We start from the raw sequence: 21,963 nt of genomic DNA on the forward strand, positions 1-21,963 counted from the left end.
CCATTCCGACAGATGCGCAGACGACAGAGCCATTCATACATAAGACTGCCCTCTCGCTTGTCTTTTATTTGAGTAGGTTCATATATTGATTACGTGTTTGGACCAACACTTGTCAAACTCGTGATTTATTTTAAATTCAATTGAAAAGGTTATCGAATAGAAACGATCCGGATGACAGCCAACTTACTTTTATCGCAGTGTTGGACAACATATGGTTCATTTCTTTTTGATATATCAATCATTTTTGCACATAATCAAGCCAACAAGGTGCTGTAGCGCAGGAGAAGATTTGTAGGGATTGGATCCTTACAGAAGACGACGAAAGACCATTTCCAATGTCTTATTAAAACTATACTAACTCCAATATTATAACAATTCCAATTAGCAATTTGCTAATATATCATAGTAATGTAAAATATAAAAAATGTTTTTTGGTTTTTTTTTTATCTTAATTCAAATGTCATTCTGAAAATTGATAACTAAAGGTAAATGCTCTTTTTTGAAAATGGTCTCTCCATACCGAGTTACGTAACTAATAGATGAATGAAATAATGATCTTCGGGGGCATGAACAAGATTTTACTCAAAATCCTGGTGTAGATTTGACGAGAGGACCCTGGACCACTGTATATTGTTGTAAAACTGCTAGAGTCAGCTGCCATCTTGAGTCATTTCTGATCTCTCTGTCTGCATTATGAGATCAAATGAAAACAGAGACTCGAAATATATTTTCTACCTGAGTTAATCACAATGCTTTAGTTTTTAATCAAGTTTCACGGCATGAATGTCGAATAATAGATTATTAATCTGACTCTTTTATCGCGCGCCGTAACGCGTTCACAACAATGCAACAGTTGCTGGCTGCTTTGATGGTGGCCATGGAAGAAGAGGTTACGTAGAAGAAAACAACATCTCGTATTTACGGTCCCGGGGAAAATTTAATAAACATTGGATTAGGAGACGTATAATAACTTTGCTCACTGTTTCAATATGTCCATACAACAAACTGAAACATCAAAGGCCGTCTTTTTCTTCTTTGCGATAGGCGTGTTTGATTCGGACATGATATTAACAACATGGTGATTATTGGAAGGTCGGCGTACACAATATTGTGTAAATCGAACAGACTTTTCATTTCTAGAGTGGTGTATAATTCTTTCCTTTTTCCTCGTTAACTGATTCATCTTTGAGCAGATTTACATTTGTATGCCGGTATTAACAGTAGAGAATGTGTAGATCTTTGAATTATTTCTTTAATGTTAAATTAACAAACACGTGTGCCAGCAGCTCTGACATTTCATTTATAAATAAATGCATCTGTAATTGCCGGAATTTGGCGATTTCAGTCACATCAGTGGGCTCCTAGTTCAATATCTAAATGTATGCTTAGAAGAAAAAGAAATATTTTCGGATAAATTATTGAAAAAATATTCCTGAACATGTTTCATTTTGAAGTTTTTGACTGTAGAAAGTTTCTTTATAGAAAAAATGAATTAATTTTTTATCTTCTGCATTTCACATCAGAGAACATTGCAAGTTCGTATTAGTTTTGAATTATAGATATTCTAAATAATAAAATTAATCAATCTCATCATTTTAGAAATATGACAGCTTGTTAACTTTTCGTAATGAATAAAACAATGCGTTATTTAATGTCAAAATATGCATGTATAACAATATGAGAACTGTTAAAACTTCAGTAGATGACTATTTTACATTATGACAATACGTTAAAATTTTAGGAATTTTTTCTAGAACAACATAGATGATTTTTATTAAACAGTCATCAAGAAGTATAATGGGAAAAATTAGTTTATGCAAGACGCGATAAAAAAATGATAAAAACACACATACATGTAACACCGTAAATCTAGTTCAACAATGTTGTTGAAAGAAAAAAATTATTGCTCTTTCCATCTTAAATTATTAACACTTTAATATCAATTAATGATTTTGTATTTAGGATATACCGAATTATAATAATGAAATAACTACAATTTATTTCTAATACTTTTAATAAATCATAAGGTATATTGCAAAAAATAAACAGTGTATAATTCTTACGACGACTTGATCTGACAGTGGATCTTCATGTGTCCACTTAGTGGTCAACTGTTCTGTTTTATTGCACATCTTAGAGCACTATAGTTTGAGTTCTGTGGGAAAACTTTAGTCAGGTTGTTCTAGTTTCACCTAAATTGTTTCTACTGAGGGTGGGTAAAAGTCCACGTGTTGTTAGGGAACTTTGCGTCATCACATCAGGGGAGGTAAACGCTGACACGGGCGAGACCGGAAGTCCGTGAAACCCCTTAAACAAACTCAAATCAAGACCCCGGTTGTTGGGAGAGGACTGGTCCATTTGTGAGAACGACATGGCGGCTTGGGGTGGCCATTGAAGGAAAGAACTGTTGGATTTATTCACTTGTTGTTGTGAATTAATGTCCAAACCCAGCAGTCTGTCAACAGAAAAATTGGTGGTCCGCGGACTAGGAGAGGAATTGGCCGGAAGTGACGAAGATGGAGACAGCAATCCTCTGTACGGATACATTGGAAATCCGGAATACCTTAAGGAACCGGACGTGGAAACAGGACTTGCAGACCCAAGATGAAACAAAGATGGGAATGGCCAAATGTAGGACCCGGGTTTGCCGGTGTGGCCAAAGTACGGATAAACGGGGGATTGGTACCCTGCAAATCCGGCCCTCTTCAAGGCCGCCAGGCGGCTCCTTGACGCTGTCGTGGATCTCCGCCGGAGTTTTCCGGTGGTTCCGCCGATAAATACATCATCACATGAGGGGTCCAGCATCCAATAGTTCCCCTTCCCAGGGTCATCGTAGTGACGGGGGACCTTAACAAAGCACTTGTTCAAACTGAGGTTGTGTCGGATGGAGTTCTGCCAGCCTTGTTTGTTGTCTTTGTAGTAAGGGAAGTTCTTCATGATGAACTCGTATATCCCATTCAAGGTCAGTCTTTTCTCGGCACTGCTCCTGATGGCCATCATTATGAGAGCATTGTAACTGAATGGAGGCTTCTCCGACTTCTTGCTGTCGTTCGACTGTTGCGAGTCTTTGTTGTTGTTGCGATCAGAATCGTCGCCGTCATCGTTTCCAATGTCATTGTCTTTGGTTTCGGGACTGGAAGGTGGTAGATCACAGTTTTTAGGAAACACCTTTTCATAATATTCAGAGTTTTGCATCTCCGATTCTAAAGATTCCACATCCACATTGCAAGAATCGTCTGCCTGAATGTCTAGATTTTCTGAGGAGTCATCGTGCTCATTCATCGCCATATCATCGCTTTCGTCATTCAAATCTTCACCAAGCACCCGACTTATACTGAAAGAGGGTCGCCGAGCAAAATTTACGGGAGTTCCAAACTGCACCATGGTCGTTAATGAAAAATCCGTCTGCCTCCACTGTGCTACTATCGCTACATCCAAATAATAATTTGTCAAAATTACACAGTTTATAAATTGGATACAAATCTCCCAACTCCAATAAAGTAGACAATTTGATGATACTTCCAGCTGAGCTTGCGCCGCCTGCCTATTTAGCATCGACCAATGAAAAGCGAGGAAATTACTCGAGCGCGCGATAAACCCCGCCTTTTTGTTTATTGGATCAAGCTCCTCGCGTTGTCGACTTGTATCAATGTTCATCGATAACATCAACATGCAGATAACACACTGAAATAGCACTATTATTCTATCTAATAATAATAAAATCCACGGGATATTTTGTTGTCTGGCAGATTTGGTACCTTGTCGGGTATGGTGAAGATTTTATTAATTTTTAAATACAGTAAATCGACAAATCCCATTCCTTTTAAATAAAAAAATAGATATAATTCCATTTTTCTTTCCAAAGATGAAAACGTCTGTTCTCAACTCGTGCAGTGAATATTTTCATAGTTATAATCATAATTATTTCGAATTAATATCGATCCTCTAAGATGTTATCATAAAAGAATTTCGGTAAAAATAATCCATTTAAAAATTCTCATATTTGAGACTATATTTTAATAGAAAATTGGTTTTAACAATTTTTGTGACTTCAATTGCAAATCGAGTTATTTAAGATTGTTTTTTTTTTAATTTAGAATATTATATTTTCAATATAATCCTGTTGTACATTTATTTTTCTTTAGATGAATAGATAGATACAACTGTGTGCTTATAAGGAATGTTCTTGTTCTTGAAATGAGGATTGACAATAAATGAATGAATTCAATGATCTCCAAGAAAGAGCAGTTCGATAGTTGATGTAGCAGAAAATACGAGAATGTGCTAATAATTAATGCTACCCAAGACGGAATACAAAGAAAACACACAGCGGGCCTTCGTGTTATTTACAAATTGATCCAATTAGACGACTAAAAGGTTTATAATGGCGTAAAAGTTAACTCATATGTGCTTACAGATGCGTCAACACAACAACGGGGCACGGACTAAATAAATAAACCGGGGATACGGCGATTCATCACAACAAACACATTTACATAACCTTCTGGATAACTGTCCTCCACTCTTTATATACCTTTCTTCTACCAGACAAAGAGGCCTTTGGTAGAGTTGTAGGTAGCCTGAGTATTACATGCTAAGTACATCTTCCTGCAGAGTCCAACCAAAACTAATCACGTGACCCTTGAGATTATTCACGTCCAAAATATGCTTTATTTTGCTGTGGGGTATCTCATTAGAAGCAAACGCTTTCACGACACAACAAACAATGACTACTAATTTGATCTTGTTAAAAGCTGTTCCAATTACAATCAAGATAATATGCCCCTTTAAGCAAATAAATGCTTGTCTGATGGCGGTATCGGCACGAACTTGGTAGGCCATCTCCTGTCAGCCTGCAATTACATATTCCTGCTTCAGCCATGCACACCGAGCGACAGAAGCTTGGACACCAACACAGATATTGATAACATTTAGAGTGTTAAAATGCTTGGTTTATAAACATGATTTTCAATATGGTTTTATGTGACCACTTTCAGGTAAAATATCAGGATAGCACATCTACATCTACAATGGTTAAATTATTCCGTATTTATTTATTATTTTATTATTAATATTCATTTATTTATCTATTTTTCTAGAGTATTTTCATGAAATATTTATTATTCGTAGTTTTTTTTTAATCCAGAAAAATTGACATCCTCACCTGATTATGCTTGGATTATTTTTTATTTCAATAAAAAAAAATGGAATGCAAATGCAAATATGAATCAAATGTTGACGTTGTGGACAAATATTCATAACATACGACAATTCATAGGATATCAAACCTGCATTGAAGTTGCGCATGTTACGAATGAAATTTAATATACTGCGGTGTTCCATTTAAAGATAATGGATGCAATTTAAATTTTTAAAAAACTGTTCCGAAACTTTTGTTAAAAAAAAAAAAAAAAGAACACTGTATGATATGTACTAAAAAATTTTATTGAAAGTTTGGTTGAATACAAGAATTGTTCGCGGTTATAGAGGAAACACACTGTTATGCTGTAAATTTTTTATTTACTGCCGCCCGGTAAATTAAAAATCCACAATATGACAACGCTATGGGATTTATACAAGTCATAAGATAGTATATACGTATGTGATTAAATGCTATGAAATAATTTTAATGTTGGGGAAAATGTTCTTCCAAAAACATCAATTAAAAGATTTAGTAATTAGATTTTTTTTTCTTAATTTGAAATAGCAGAAGTGGACTATTTTTTGTAAAGTCAAAAAATTGCTGAAGTGTACAGTGCAACACCGTATACCAGATATTTTCTGCGGCTTGAAATTTTTGCGGTAAAAATCCTATACGGAACCTACTCACATTAAGTTCAGTGTTTTCAATTTCTGCGGTTAAAAGATGGTGAAAAAAGAAAGATTGTTATTTGGTTTTTTTTTTGGTGTTTTGTTGTATGAGATATTTCATAGATTGTCATTTTGCCTGTTTTTTATTGGTCCAAATTATTCAGTTCACCAGGAACACAGGTAAATCTATATTCTTTCCACAGGAAACTATTATAATGAAAGTAACCAATTCTTCCTTAAAATCAACTTATACAACATGGCACAAAAAGATTTGATTATTCATTTTAACACTGTAAACTGTTTGTTTTGTTTTGTTTGTTTGTTTTAGTTTTTTTTTTTTTTTTTTTGCTTTGTTTTGAAAAAAGGGAGGGGATATGTACTGGAAGTATGTACTTTGTGTACAGTTTCTTTTGTTCTTAGATATAACTGGATACCGTCATATACTAGTAATTTGCAGGACTATAATATGAAATATACATCATTTTTATTGGATACACAGAAATAGTGATAATTTTCATAAAATTTTTCATTACTTAAAATTATCGAAATTATGAGAAAGTGTGTTTTTGCCATTATTTCATTGCAAATTTAAAATCCGCATTGTTCAGACTCTGTAAACGTTATTTCATTAATAAACATTAGCTACATAGTAATTTTTTATTAGTCTTTTATCTTACTGTTTCAATTCATCTCCTGAATTAACATACTGGCATATATTTCAACAGTTTGCTATCTTTTGTTTTTTTTTCGAACGGTTGCATTGAGTTATCAGACAAATAAGAGTGCAACTTAAATCGTTCTACATGAATATAAATACCACTGTGTTAAATCAGAATATAAACAATATAAAAGGTCTAGATGAGGGGAAGCGAGTTCGCTGACGAAACGATTTGGTGTAACACTCAACACTAATTTGTGTGCCGGATATTATGAAGGAAATTATTTTAGATGTTTCGGAATAAACGACTGAATGAAATTCATAGAGAAAAGGAAACGTGTGTTTGAATCCCTTCAACGCTTGTTTCCAAACAGAGCCTACCTAACACAGAGGAATGTAAATAAGTGATACAGTTTCTATTTCCTGGCTTTAAGAGTGGCCGTGTGTTAAACCTCAATTTGTCTGATTACAAAACAGTTGAGTTCGCCTTACTCGTTTACTTTTGATTTTAAAATCTGTATCAAACTTCAAGAAGGAATTAAGCACATTGAATTAATATTTCACAAAAGAGCTAGGTGGTCCGTTACTTATTTAGATTTCAAGTAAATAAAATATCACATGGTAGATTTCAAAATATTTTAAAAATGCAACATCTCTTTCCCATCTGTTCTGTGTATAGTTCATAAAGCGATGCTGACAAAGGGGTGCATGAGAAGAGCATCGTAACGATTGTCATTCATTTTTCACGGATGAATAGATACTCGTGTACAACAAATAAAAGACATATTCATTAAGGAGGCGTCTAATAGGTTCAGACGCTGAGCGTTGCCGAGCGTTGGTGAGTGGCGGCGAGCGGCGGGTACCTGTTCATCAGACGTCACAATCATTACCTGCAGTCGTCAATGGTCACCGCCAGTCATTGTTCTCTGTAAGTCAACTGTAATGTCAAACTACAACAGAGAAACAGCTAAGGCCGGAGGACACAGATTGTTTGAGAAGAAAAAAAAAACAAATTTGTGGTAAAATTGTATGAAAAATCCGTATATTATATATTACATAAGACATTGCATTTAGAATTAGAGTACGAAATCTAGAGTGAGCTAATTAAGTGGTATACATGCAGGAATAAATGAATAGATATACAATGTAAATAACAAAACCATTTCTTTTATAATATTTATTTGCTTCATTAATTTATGATAACCCTTTACAATCTGCTTTATTATCATGAATGATATAATAAACTATTACCAACTTACTCACTTAACGTTGAATATTGGTGTCGACTTTCAACAGAAATTCGGTATTTAAACGTTTACACGAATCCAATTTCATACAAACTATGTTAGAGGAAACACTTATTAAAAATAATCGAAAACCAGCATTTCCTCCTTATGGTTAGAAGAAGAAAACAATCATGATAAATAAAAAAAAACCCTTTTTTTTAAACCAATACTTACATCAGCAAATTAAAATAATTGAGAAAAAAGTTAGATTTGATTCCCCACCTACGGAAGCCGTCAATTTGTAATTCATTACAGCCGGCTCTCCGGATAAGTCCGGGCGCAGGGTAACAATTACTGACTGGAAGGCTGCTATTTCTTCCCGGCGTCTGTCATGTTGTCTTCGCGGCCCAATGGCTCCCCTGTTATTTCCCTCAATTATTGGACCAACTTTGCAGGAATTTGTCGACCCGTTTTCTATGAAGTTAATCAGGTGACACCATAACTGTCAGAGTGAAGTGCTGTTTGATTTCATTAGGCGCTTGCTTGTTTTCCGCGTGTTTTAATACTTGTAAATCAAACACTAATGATATATCCATATCGACAAGACGACCAACATCTTGTCAAAGACCTACATAGCTCTCTCTCTCTGCCTTAATAGCTTCGCACGCTGCTCGTTTCTTTTCATTCCAGCGCTATTGATATTAAACATTATGATTTTCTGTATTAGTCCGGAGAATCCGGACATTATAATTGTTCATTTCCCAGAGGATTATTTCGAATCTACAAGACTTCTCTGCAGCCTTCACATTTTCTCGATCTTCACTAAATTTCTAATGATTTTTGTTGAGCATTGTTATATACTTCATATTATTAAAAGCAATCAGAAATCGTTTATTTTCGATGCAATCACAATTTTCAAACATTTGGACTACAGAGTTGATGCTTTTTTTACTCAACCTTTAAAACGTTTAATCGATTAGATACCATTCATTTTAAGTAAAGTATTAAATTTTTATGTGTAACACATTCCCATTGTGATTAGATAATCAGTACACTTGAGGTATGGATTTAATCCCCTTTTCTTTCATAGGGGACACTTTTAACAATCAAGTGTATAAAAGGCATACTTGACAATACCTAATGTATAGCTCTCATCATGGAATGCTGATTATTCTTTAGTTTCCATTAAACGAACGACAACTCGGATATAATTTTTTGCGTCGAACATTGGTTATCCCCCTTTTGCAATCATAGTCCTCAGGAGCATTTAACATAAAGAACGCGCTTTTTATAAGTTACATTTTAAAGATTATATTGCAACCAATTACTTTAATAAGATTTGATTAATTCATGTTAAAGTTCTCAAATCACAAAAAACCAAAAATATTTGGATTTTTTCTTTATTAAATGCTAAAATTAATGTGGCAAAAAAATCAAACATCAAAGTTTAAAACAGATCTTAGGATTAATTTGTTGACCACCAAGATTCAAATATTTGGTCAATTACAATATTTATTTCTAGTTTAGTTTTTCCCCCCTTATTTCTTCTAATGCCAAGCATTCTTAAATGTATTGAAATTTATCACCAGTGAGTTCTTTGTTACACAATATACGAGGTACGAAATTATGTTTTTTCTAAGTTTTACAGGTAAAACATCGAAATACATCCCAAAGCCAAAATTAGGTTTTAGAAATATTATACACATGACTTCGAGGAGAACTATCTACAAATGTACATCATTGAACCATATTTGGTCAAATTGGTCTTTTAACTCTCGATTTACAGTATCAGTTATTTTAACCACTTTATATTGACAAAATTTTTATTGTGCCAGACATTCAAAATTTATATAGAATCCTGACAGTCAGTTTTTTTTGGATGGCTACATTGCTGTCACTTTATTTAAAAGCGGACGTAATAAAATTTAGTTTCTTGGAAAATAAAACAAAATAAAAAGAATTCATAAATTAAACCTAAAATTCTAAAATTATTTTAATGATCCTAAAACGTTAGAATGACATCCATAAGTCACGTTAGTTTTGTGTTTACACGTGGGCGTTACAGGAATAAGAAAGACAAGACAGATCGAACCTGCTTTCATCAATCGATTTACACGAGTTACCCCAATGAAGATCCGCTTACATTACAATTAATCATTTTCTAGAATGGATAAAAATTTACTCTTGATTTATTCTTGTGGTGCATAACTTAATTTTTGAATTAGCTATTTTTCTTATCTTAGATGAATTAATGACATCACAAGTTTGATGGGCAGTAAAAGATGAAATTTTAATTATAGCCGTCGTAAATTAAAGCTATATAAAAGATAATGGATTGCTGGTGCGATAATGATAGCGCTCCGTCCTGTCCGTTTCCTGATTCTGTCAGTGCCGTGCATGAAGCCTCATTAACATAGAACCCTCCCTAGCTTACGTAAGCTTGCCGCTCGGCCTTCATCTAAATTACAAACGTCTTCACTCGGTGACAGGAAATGGATGTCTTTTATAAACATGATGTTGACATTTTTTTCAACGGATTTGGAAGTCTGTTCACAACATTTGAATGTTGTTTATGTCAAGACTATTCAAACACCAACGAGCTAAATTCTGAAGTACAAACCAACTTTAGGTACATGAAAACTTTGCTCGGTGGAAAATTTTGCATACTAGGCGAGAAATTGTTGGGATTCATAAAAATACAAATATAGAAATTTATGTCTTAGAGTTAACTGCTATATAAGTATTATATATAAAGTAAGTAATTACAGCTCATACGGAAGATTCTTTTTAGAATTTTATTTACGGCTTTATTTTTGCACGTGTTTGTTTTTCAAGTAGATTATATTATGCCGCTTTTTACTAATCACGCGGCATTCAATTTTATGGTTAGAAGGGGCATAAGAATTTCTAACATTGACAAACTTTACAAGTTTCCTACGCTGTGACCTACACTTTTGGAGAGCTTGACTTCCGGACAATCATATTTTTTTACTCCACCCACGTCAGCGGAATCAAAGTATCACAATAATTGGCAAAATCAGCAATTCCCAAGAAAAACAGTGTTGTATTTATGACCCTCATTAAATCGGTAGTACTAACAGAGGCGTTAACTTTGGTGCAGTTATTGACATGTGGTGTACTGATGTGACGGAAGTCAACAGGTGGATGTCCAAAACAACAACCTGCCATTGTTCTCATCGTCTAAAATTACCAAGTTTTTAATTATTTTGAAAACTTTAGGTCAACGAGAGCATCGAGTGAATGAATAGAGGGTCTCTTTGAACAAAAACAAGACTTTGAAGAACTGAAGCCAATTGTGTGCGATAATTAACACTGATAATTGACATCTTATGGCTCACAGATATATTTTATTCATGAGAATATATAATGTAATAACTTGGTGTAATTTATTCAGCTATATCTTTCACCTGTCAGACTTGACAACCTACACTACAGAAAAACCTATGACGTACAATCAGCCCAATGTTCTTCACCTCACAGTCGCCAGTTTACACGTGCGGTTTAATGTTCATTTTAAATCGTCGGAGAGAAAAGGACATGTTACTCAAATCCCCGCAACAAGGCCCTTGGCCCCTTTATACATCAGCAGTGTGGGTCATGGTCGAAATACACTTAAAACTGTCCACTTTATTGGAATATAGTAACCACGTGACGGGGTGATTAGTTACAACGATCGCCAAGTCGGAAAGTATTGACAGCAGAAGCTTTAGTTCTCATGCTGATTGTGTTCAATAGTCATATGTTGGTTTTATCACGTGTTAAAATTTTCCAAACATAAACGTTTGTATAAAAAATTAGAACTTATAAATTTCAAAGCTGGTACTATTTTTACTATTCACTCATACTGAGCGACTGAACTGGTTTTTGTATTTATGCATTGCTTTTTTAGAAGGTATACTTCTAATTGGTTGACCAATGTTCTACAATCTTCACACATACTGATAAAACTATTCCAATCATATGAAGACATTGGTAGTTCGTTAATCACACGTATTCACAAAGTAGATAATATCATATAACTTTTTCAAGCTTTATTTCATCATACAAAAGTGCAAAACGAAAGAATCCAAGTTATAAAATGATACCAACAACCGTCTAAGCCATCAAAACAATGACAAACTAACATGGCTGTGATACCAACAACCGTCTAAGCCATCCAAACAATGACAAACTAACATGGCTGTGCAATGTTCCAATGTACAGGACTATATCTACTACGGTGAACAATAAGCGACTTCTGAGAAGGCAGCTGTAGTGAGAACGATCATATGCTTGGATGATGCTGCAACGATCAAACATCACATGTCCAATCTTCAAGATGTATTGTTCAATGCAATATTTGATAATGGAGTGTAGCTCCCATGATTTTCACTACACTTTGTCAATATGTTGTGCTCTCTGGGTGCCTAATTGATTATTCGCTCGTTTTTTATGATTTCAAGTATTGCATTTCGAACACACCCAGGGGTACACTCTCATTCTAATACGTTCATAAATCACAGATCACAGGCTCGTTGATTCACTCTGTTCATTGATCAGCAGTTCAAAGTTCGTTTTACCTGGCAGTTTGTTGTTGTTTCTCTCAATGTTCTGTAAGTTTTTGTAGCCATTCATATTTGAGCCGCCATCTTGGTTTTTGGGATTGTTCGCGTCTTCTAGTGCGCGGATCATTTCTTTCAGGTTTTTGTTTTCTTCCTGTAGCACTTCAATGTCCGACATGAGTTCGTCATTCTCCAACTGAAGGGACGCATTAGATCGCTGTCTTTTGATTGATTTGACCTCTTCCTGGTATATAGCCTTCTCTTCTTGTAGATCTGTCAATCATAATGCCATAGGATGAATATGAATATACATGCAATGGCAACTAATTACGGAATCAAAATTATGAAATTAAAATGTGGGCATTTCAATTTTAATGCAGCTCTAGGACATAAAAAGCTTTTGTTCCGTTCCACATAAAAATCACCAACGACTCTTTAGATTGTGGAAAGTAAGAGAATATAAAAAACAAGATATGATTGATTGACTGTTCAGAGAATAGATGGTATACTGTCAAGCTAATCAAGTGAGAAAACACTCAATATGTAAAGTTATGTTAATCGATTTAAAAACTCATGAATGTATACGCTTTTACAGAGTTCAACAAGGGTCGAAATTACAAAATAGCATGGCACCGAGTGGCACCGTTATATTTTAGTCACTTTTTACTGTATATTTCAAAAATGACAACATATATTTGATCAGACGTAAATCAAAATGGATCTGTCTTTTTGTATTTTCTACCATTCGGTATATTAAAAGTTCACAACATAAAAATTAATATCACTCTATAAAGAAGATGGGGGAATAAGATGGCGGATGTGCCCATTCGGTTAAGTCGTGAAATACAATTTTGAATTTATTTTTTCCCAATAAAGTCTATTCAAATATATTATAATACGAGTTTGCCAAAGCACAATTTCTAACTATATTCGGGATTTTTATATTCAACAAAAATAAGGAAAAAAAATATTGCCTGAAATTTTGGTAGTATCGACCCATACCATAAAACCCCTAGATATATAAGGTTAGCTTATGTCAGGAACTCTAACCACTGAGCCATTTCAGACACAACAAAGTAGTATCTTAAAATATTATGTCTCACTTTGGCTACGAATTTACGGACGTATTATTTTTTCAAAGCGTTCAATTGTTGGGATATAAAATAATATTTTTAATGTATAGTTGGTCTTCTCTCCACGTTTTTTGTTGACTGAAATCGGTTTGTTTTCCATTAGACCTAAATTAGACTATGAGAAAAATATGGAGCCAAGACCCACTCTATAAAAGAAAATGCCTTAAAGTTCTAAAAAATGATATTATTTGCAGGTTTTGATACGTATACGCCTGTTTGAGTCAATATATTACAAGTATTGAACATATTTATAGGTTTAAAATCAATGATATGTTAAATATATATTGTTTTAAATGACTTTAAAAAAAATAAGACTTATTGATATCTTAGTTTTTCAGTAGCTTGTCCGACCGTGTATGGGAATTTAACACGCCTTAGCCACCCATCTTCTTTATACCTTATGAAAAGCTAGAGTGTTTTGTTACCGTGACATTTACTGGAAAATATTGGGGTGGTGGGGTGCCCTATTTTTTCAAAGTATTTACGTCTTATTTATTTTTCGGCCACTTAATTACATAAGAGTAACATGGGACAGTGTCTGAAGAAATATACATGAAAAGTTAATCACCGTATAATGATTGGTCTTTTCTAAATATTCCGTTTCTGAATATACTTAGTACTTGTGTTTAACTAAAAATAATGATCATGAAAAATTTTTCTGCATTTGTACTGAATATATACGCGTATCGATAAGAATTCGTCTCATTTTAGAACTTCGAATGCAACATGGTAACCTTCAAAACAACTACATTGACCCGTTGTCTTAATTGAGTTTTTATGGTATCGGCAGTAATCTGGATCTAACACGGTGAAAAACAGTTGATAGAGATGGTTACCTTTACACTTGAGTTATAGAACATTTTGATTGGATAGCAACCTTTACACTTGAGTTATAAAACATTTGATTGGAAAGTTACCTTAACACTTCAGTTAAAGAACATTTGATTGGATAGCAACATTTACACTTCGAGTTATATAGACCATTTTGATTGGATGGTTATCTTAACACTTGAGTTGTAGAACATTTTATTGGATAGGTACCTTAAAACTTGAGTTATACACATGTATAGAGCATTTTGATTGGATGGCTACCTTAACACTTGAGTTATAGAACGTATGATTGGATGTTTACCTTTACACTTGAGTTCTAGTCGGATGACCTGCGTCTGAAGCTCCGCCCTCTCCGCCTCCAGATCCTCCTGGATTTCCTGTTGCTCCACCAAATCATTCTCCAGCTGAACGAGGCGTAAACTCAAGACATCGACTGTGTCGTTAAGACTCGTCTGCAAATGACGAACAACGATCACAACAACTCTTCAAACATTTCTTAAATTGATTTAACATTTGGTGAATTGTTACATCTTACAGATCCAGTTTGTACGTACCATGTCAGTCTTGACATGTTGTTTGTAGTCCTCCATTTCGTCAAGTCTGAGTTCCACGCTCATTCTCCGTCTGTTGAGCCTCCATTTTTCCCGCCTCAGACATCCAATCAGCGTCCTGGCGGACTCCAGTCCTTCTTTCAGGCGCCTGTACAGTCGGACGTTGGTGCCATGCTCTTTCTCTTTGATGCACTCTTCCTCAACAGCCTGTAATCAAAATAATTCAATGTTAAGTGACAAACCTCTACTTTTTAATTACAGTCATCATAAACCGTTTGATATTTATTGTTCTTCTGAAAGTTGTGGGAGCAGATACCTCGCTATACTTCTGGTCGATCTCTTCCAAAATGTCGCCAAGACAGTCCAGTTTTTCCGCCAAGTCGTCTGCTGTATCCAGCAAACCCTCGCTGCTCTTTCTGCGCATCATCACTCCGCTCAACTTCCGGGCTGACATGGTTGCATAGAATTAACAGGAATTAACTGTTGAGAAAAATATAAAACATTGGTTGAAACTGATAACCAAAACTGATAAAACTTTCAAAGCGCCAGTCTTATCAATATTTTAGGTCAAGCACTCTGGAAATGTTGACATACACACAAGTAGTATTGAACTGTCATTCTGGAGTCCCCGGGTTTCAAATTCAATAAATTTGAAGAACAGTCAATAAGTTATGAAGGTTTCTGTGTCGGGAATTGTAAAGAACGTACGCTCAGAATGCAGTTCACGTTTTCACCCTATCAACATTGCCAATATAAACATATCAGGAAACCGGCCTGAACCGAAAGTTGTCGATTCAAAGAGAAAAAGAAATTTGATAAGGTTACCTAGTCTTCTACGATAGATAAAAAGAAACTCTGGCATGATAAACTGTCAGCCTTGCCTAATGATACAAAGCTTTCATAAGTTTTACTTATGTATGCTAATTTATTTAAACGTCAAAATCACATTTGCATGTGTCCCTGTCATACTTGGGGATATTTCCTGACCTGACATACAGAATGATGTTTACCAGAACTGCGAAAAAAGAACTTTTCGTCCGAATATATTATACGATAAATTTCCCCCTGTTGCTATTTTTTTGTTTACCTAATGTGTTTGTTTGGAACCATTGTTATTATCATATTAACCTATATAATTCTATTAATATTTTGAACTGTTTTGTTTTATTTTCCGTATACACGAATATAAATGTTGATAGTAGACCATACCCAGCGATACTGTTTAACGAGCAAGACATAATATTATGTAACTGGAGCCTCGTGTATTTGTGGTTAGTGTTCGTTAACCCTACAGCTAACATGTATATACATTTATATGAACATATCTACTTCATTTAATAATCATAAAGCGTTGAATCCTTGTAGTATACATGTAAATATGTACATACATTTATATTAAGGTATCTACATGTACTTCTTTTAATATCGTTATAGCTTTCTCTTCTTGTACTAATATTCAATAAGGTTAATTTGAAAAATAACATAAGGTGTCATTTATGATAAATGACCAATGATTGAAATTACAGTGTACACCTGTTTATTTCTTCATCTTTTCTGACAACGCAGTGACAATTACACAGGATATGCATTGTACGAACAACGAGTACTTGTATTTAGGCTGTATATAAATGGCTGTAGGCTGATCTGGGCCTAATTCTCCAGTGTTGTACAAGCTATTTAGTGATCAAAGATGATCAGCAACCACCTGAAACAGTTCAAAAAACAAGGCTCCCTTGTTGTCCCGATTTAACTCCATACAGCTGGCATCAGATTAAAACAAAACCTTCATGGATTGAGCATGGAAAATATAACCCAGAAATATAATCTTACCCCCCCCCCCGCCCCTTTTATCAATTAGTAAATGCGCTTAGGAATCATATGACAAATTATTGGGATTAATTGTTCATTTTAAGGTTTTGTATTCGTATTTGAGTATAGGTGCATTAAAAGCAGAATGAGAACTCGTTCCGGCGATGTGGTTTATTTCTCGGTCTGTTATTGACGATATATCGGCCAATCCGCCCAATCATGTACAACGAGTAGACGAATAAATCTATTGACGAATAAGGTATATAGTCCCAAGATTTTCTCCTCTCTCGAGCAGAATGAGTAATCTAGCAAATTGCAATAAATACGCCTCCGTGTCGCATAACAGGTCATGAAAGAAGTTTTATTCCGTCCATTTATCAAATTAGATATTTATTTGCAGATTTTATGAATAATATTTTGCTTATGAGCAATTCATTCTTTGATAGATTTGCATAATAGGTAATTAGCAATTAACAAAATATAATGAGGGCGAGGCAATCATTCCCAACTCTGCATGATAATTTAACTTTACATTAATATGCAGAATGTACATGATTATTTATTTTAAAAGTTCATTTGAGAATAACGTACAAACCTCCGACAGCGAAAGATTCCAACACAGATCTTTGCTGGTGCCAGCTGACTCAGAGCAGTGTTGTACTACATGTACATGGTTTACTTTTTTCATCCAGTGTTTTGCTTTTTCTGTTTAACTTTTGTACCCCCTTTTTATCTTAATTCCCAATTTTACGCCACGTTCACTCTCGTTTTTCTCCTTGTTATTTTCGCATTTAAAACTTGACAGAGGGTACTGGTGTATCGTTTGGTTTTATCTTCGCCTCTCATTTGTTAATGTGAAGTGATGTATCAAATATAAAAGCGACAGCTCCACAAAAAGAATAAAAAGATATACACTGTACACATTGGTCCAGAAAACTTCAGTGAAAGCATGCAATCGACTGAATGCCACAGTTGGCGGGAGGAAAAGAACCCAAGACCTGGGCTCCACTTATTGATTTTATAAAATATTAACCATTCTTCACTTCTGACTCTTACACATACAAGCTTAAAGTTTTGTTTGGGTTGTTTTTTTTTTGGAGGGAGGGGGATAAATTTACCGATTCGTTAATGACTCCTAGATTTATTAATATAAAGATATGTTTTTAGTTTGTTTTCGCTTTGATTAAGTTTATCCGACGGATATGCTGATCTGGCGTAAATATTTATATTTATAGTTTATGAAATGATATTTTGCGCTGTTAATTTTCCGACCACGAGTAGAAGTATTAAAATAAACAGCTTACCTGGGCGAGCGGTCCCCTGGGAGTGCGAACAGACACGGACCTTATACACCTAGTCTGTAGAGTCGTCACGCTTCATCGGTTACTTAAAAATATGCTCTCTTACGCAGGTGCGATGTTTATGACGGGCCATGCGTGGCGTTATGACAGTGCTGATCCGTCAATTTGTCGATCACAAACACTCTAGTTTTTTCGATTGTGTCTTTAAAATTCAAAATTGGTTTATAAATTCAAAGGTTGTAGCAATGCTGTCAACAGATCGATAGATCTATCCTGACTATACGCAAGATGTCTCCGTTGAGCAATCATTCGTTTGACGACCTTCAATATTTTTTAATTTTTGTTTTAATTTTTTGTTTTGTTTTTGTTTTGCATGTCTTTTAGTGCAATGTACAAAATCTGTTATCAAATTATTATTAAGGTAATAGGTTTCGTACGATCTGCTGTATAAATCAAATATAAGACGCTGTTATTGAGATAGTTCTAACCATATGCATATGTATGGTACAGGTACTAGTATTTAGATCTCGTCAGACACTATTTTGGCCCTGACCTTTAACGAGTGCCCTTAATATAACTTGACTAAAAGATCATAGTTTCTCTAGCAATTACCTGTTTGCAGATTACTTCTGCATTCTATTATTCGCTTTGCAGAAAAGGTAGAAATACAGGTCCGAGTTACATACAGACAGACCGACAACGGATCGAAACAATGCTAACTACTCCACTATAGTAATCGGGAACTCACATGAAAATGAAACGAACCATTCGCCTAGATGTAAAGCTGCAAATATCTTATATCTTGAATAATAGAGATTGTTTTACAGATTTAAAGAGAACTGTTTTCTCTCATCAGATCTATAAAACCATATATTGACCCCATCAAAAGGCTATAATTGTATATTGTTCTTTTTTTTTCAGAGTTAAATAAATCTGATTTTTAATTGACCAGGCTGAAGCTAGCAGCCACTAACAGCAGCCACTAAGACCGTAGAAGCTAGCAGCCAATAAGGAGATTCATCAAAGTACTGAGAGTACTCGAACAAAAATTTATATTTTACTTAATTATCGACATATTTTAATTAATATCAAAATGATTAATGCTCAATAATTTGTACGAGCATTGACGACTTCCGAAGCAGTAAAGCTCACCTGAATAAGAGAGTTAAAAATGCGTCTTTGTTGGATAGAAATGAAATACGTCTATACGGGTCATAAGTAATGAAAATAATGTTATCCTAAGTGTAGTCTTATTGATACAAATAGGAAAAACTATATGCATCGTATAAAGTGATATGCAAACGTATTATGATATAAAAGACATGACGAATTAAAGTAAATTAAAAGGCATAAAACGATACAAATACAATAAATACCCCAAGCCAGTCCAGTGTAGCAAGATAATTTGTTTACATCGAAGCGTGTTTAAAATTTTATGCTCTGGCCTTTTCACTCCCCCAGGAACAACATCAATCGAAAATTAAAAAGACATCGTATTATTACAAATATGAGACAATAGAACACCAAACATTGTGATTTTCTTCCCATAAAAAAATTATCACATGTCACAGTCAAAAACAGAGAAAATCATCAGGTGAAATTGGGATTATTTTGTCTCGGCCATGTTTTGACGTGAACCTTCGAAGAATACAACAATGACAATGAAAAGGGTCGGTTTAGCTCACGCGAACTTTGTCATATTTTAGCATTTCACAATGATATAGGGGTGAAAGGCGGACCATTATCTCTTTTATCTTTGAAGTGTGCATTAAACGGATACCAGGGCAGTGTAGGGGACCTATGGAGCTATTATTTCCCGGTCTCAAATTGGGGCTGTAGGGGTACCACCAAGTGGCTCCCAGGGGTTCTGACTCATTTCAGGGGTCTATATCTCACTTGAGATTGACCACAAGAACTTGGAAACACTAAGATTAGGTAGAGGACCTCAAGAGGTATTCATAATAAGCATTAGAGGGTACCTATGACCCCTGCAAGGGTTCAGTTAGCTCACGCGAACTTTGTCATATTTTAGCATTTCACAATGATATAGGGGTGAAAGGCGGACCATTATCTCTTTTATCTTTGAAGTGTGCATTAAACGGATACCAGGGCAGTGTAGGGGACCTATGGAGCTATTATTTCCCGGTCTCAAATTGGGGCTGTAGGGGTACCACCAAGTGGCTCCCAGGGGTTCTGACTCATTTCAGGGGTCTATATCTCACTTGAGATTGACCACAAGAACTTGGAAACACTAAGATTAGGTAGAGGACCTCAAGAGGTATTCATAATAAGCATTAGAGGGTACCTATGACCCCTGCAAGGGTTCAGTTAGCTCACGCGAACTTTGTCATATTTTAGCATTTCACAATGATATAGGGGTGAAAGGCGGACCATTATCTCTTTTATCTTTGAAGTGTGCATTAAACGGATACCAGGGCAGTGTAGGGGACCTATGGAGCTATTATTTCCCGGTCTCAAATTGGGGCTGTAGGGGTACCACCAAGTGGCTCCCAGGGGTTCTGACTCATTTCAGGGGTCTATATCTCACTTGAGATTGACCACAAGAACTTGGAAACACTAAGATTAGGTAGAGGACCTCAAGAGGTATTCATAATAAGCATTAGAGGGTACCTATGACCCCTGCAAGGGTTCAGTTAGCTCACGCGAACTTTGTCATATTTTAGCATTTCACAATGATATAGGGGTGAAAGGCGGACCATTATCTCTTTTATCTTTGAAGTGTGCATTAAACGGATACCAGGGCAGTGTAGGGGACCTATGGAGCTATTATTTCCCGGTCTCAAATTGGGGCTGTAGGGGTACCACCAAGTGGCTCCCAGGGGTTCTGACTCATTTCAGGGGTCTATATCTCACTTGAGATTGACCACAAGAACTTGGAAACACTAAGATTAGGTAGAGGACCTCAAGAGGTATTCATAATAAGCATTAGAGGGTACCTATGACCCCTGCAAGGGTTCAGTTAGCTCACGCGAACTTTGTCATATTTTAGCATTTCACAATGATATAGGGGTGAAAGGCGGACCATTATCTCTTTTATCTTTGAAGTGTGCATTAAACGGATACCAGGGCAGTGTAGGGGACCTATGGAGCTATTATTTCCCGGTCTCAAATTGGGGCTGTAGGGGTACCACCAAGTGGCTCCCAGGGGTTCTGACTCATTTCAGGGGTCTATATCTCACTTGAGATTGACCACAAGAACTTGGAAACACTAAGATTAGGTAGAGGACCTCAAGAGGTATTCATAATAAGCATTAGAGGGTACCTATGACCCCTGCAAGGGTTCAGTTAGCTCACGCGAACTTTGTCATATTTTAGCATTTCACAATGATATAGGGGTGAAAGGCGGACCATTATCTCTTTTATCTTTGAAGTGTGCATTAAACGGATACCAGGGCAGTGTAGGGGACCTATGGAGCTATTATTTCCCGGTCTCAAATTGGGGCTGTAGGGGTACCACCAAGTGGCTCCCAGGGGTTCTGACTCATTTCAGGGGTCTATATCTCACTTGAGATTGACCACAAGAACTTGGAAACACTAAGATTAGGTAGAGGACCTCAAGAGGTATTCATAATAAGCATTAGAGGGTACCTATGACCCCTGCAAGGGATATAGGGGTGAAAGGCGGACCATTATCTCTTTTATCTTTGAAGTGTGCATTAAACGGATACCAGGGCAGTGTAGGGGACCTATGGAGCTATTATTTCCCGGTCTCAAATTGGGGCTGTAGGGGTACCACCAAGTGGCTCCCAGGGGTTCTGACTCATTTCAGGGGTCTATATCTCACTTGAGATTGACCACAAGAACTTGGAAACACTAAGATTAGGTAGAGGACCTCAAGAGGTATTCATAATAAGCATTAGAGGGTACCTATGACCCCTGCAAGGGTTCAGTTAGCTCACGCGAACTTTGTCATATTTTAGCATTTCACAATGATATAGGGGTGAAAGGCGGACCATTATCTCTTTTATCTTTGAAGTGTGCATTAAACGGATACCAGGGCAGTGTAGGGGACCTATGGAGCTATTATTTCCCGGTCTCAAATTGGGGCTGTAGGGGTACC

General features: G+C 35.7%; 2 protein-coding genes across 2 annotated transcripts; both read right to left on the reverse strand.

The window, feature by feature from the left end:
• Positions 1 to 2,067: 2,067 nt before the first annotated feature.
• LOC105328489 (forkhead box protein G1) lies at positions 2,068 to 4,636 on the reverse strand. The gene is made up of 2 exons (XM_011429387.4): positions 4,535 to 4,636; positions 2,068 to 3,428 (listed from the first exon to the last, which is right to left on the reverse strand). Exon 2 carries the CDS (start codon positions 3,382 to 3,384, stop codon positions 2,173 to 2,175), a length of 1,212 nt encoding a protein of 403 aa, XP_011427689.3. The 5' UTR covers positions 3,385 to 3,428; positions 4,535 to 4,636; the 3' UTR covers positions 2,068 to 2,172.
• Positions 4,637 to 11,732: 7,096 nt separating this feature from the next.
• On the reverse strand, positions 11,733 to 18,040 carry LOC105328490 (E3 ubiquitin-protein ligase bre-1). Its single transcript, XM_011429389.4, has 5 exons — positions 17,886 to 18,040; positions 15,089 to 15,252; positions 14,776 to 14,979; positions 14,523 to 14,673; positions 11,733 to 12,530 (listed from the first exon to the last, which is right to left on the reverse strand). The coding sequence occupies exons 2-5, from the start codon at positions 15,224 to 15,226 to the stop codon at positions 12,220 to 12,222; spliced, it is 804 nt and encodes a 267-aa protein (XP_011427691.1). The 5' UTR covers positions 15,227 to 15,252; positions 17,886 to 18,040; the 3' UTR covers positions 11,733 to 12,219.
• Between the last annotated feature and the right edge of the window lie 3,923 nt (positions 18,041 to 21,963).

Source organism: Magallana gigas, chromosome 6 (genome assembly GCF_963853765.1).
Source record: "Magallana gigas chromosome 6, xbMagGiga1.1, whole genome shotgun sequence".
Taxonomy (NCBI): domain Eukaryota; kingdom Metazoa; phylum Mollusca; class Bivalvia; order Ostreida; family Ostreidae; genus Magallana; species Magallana gigas.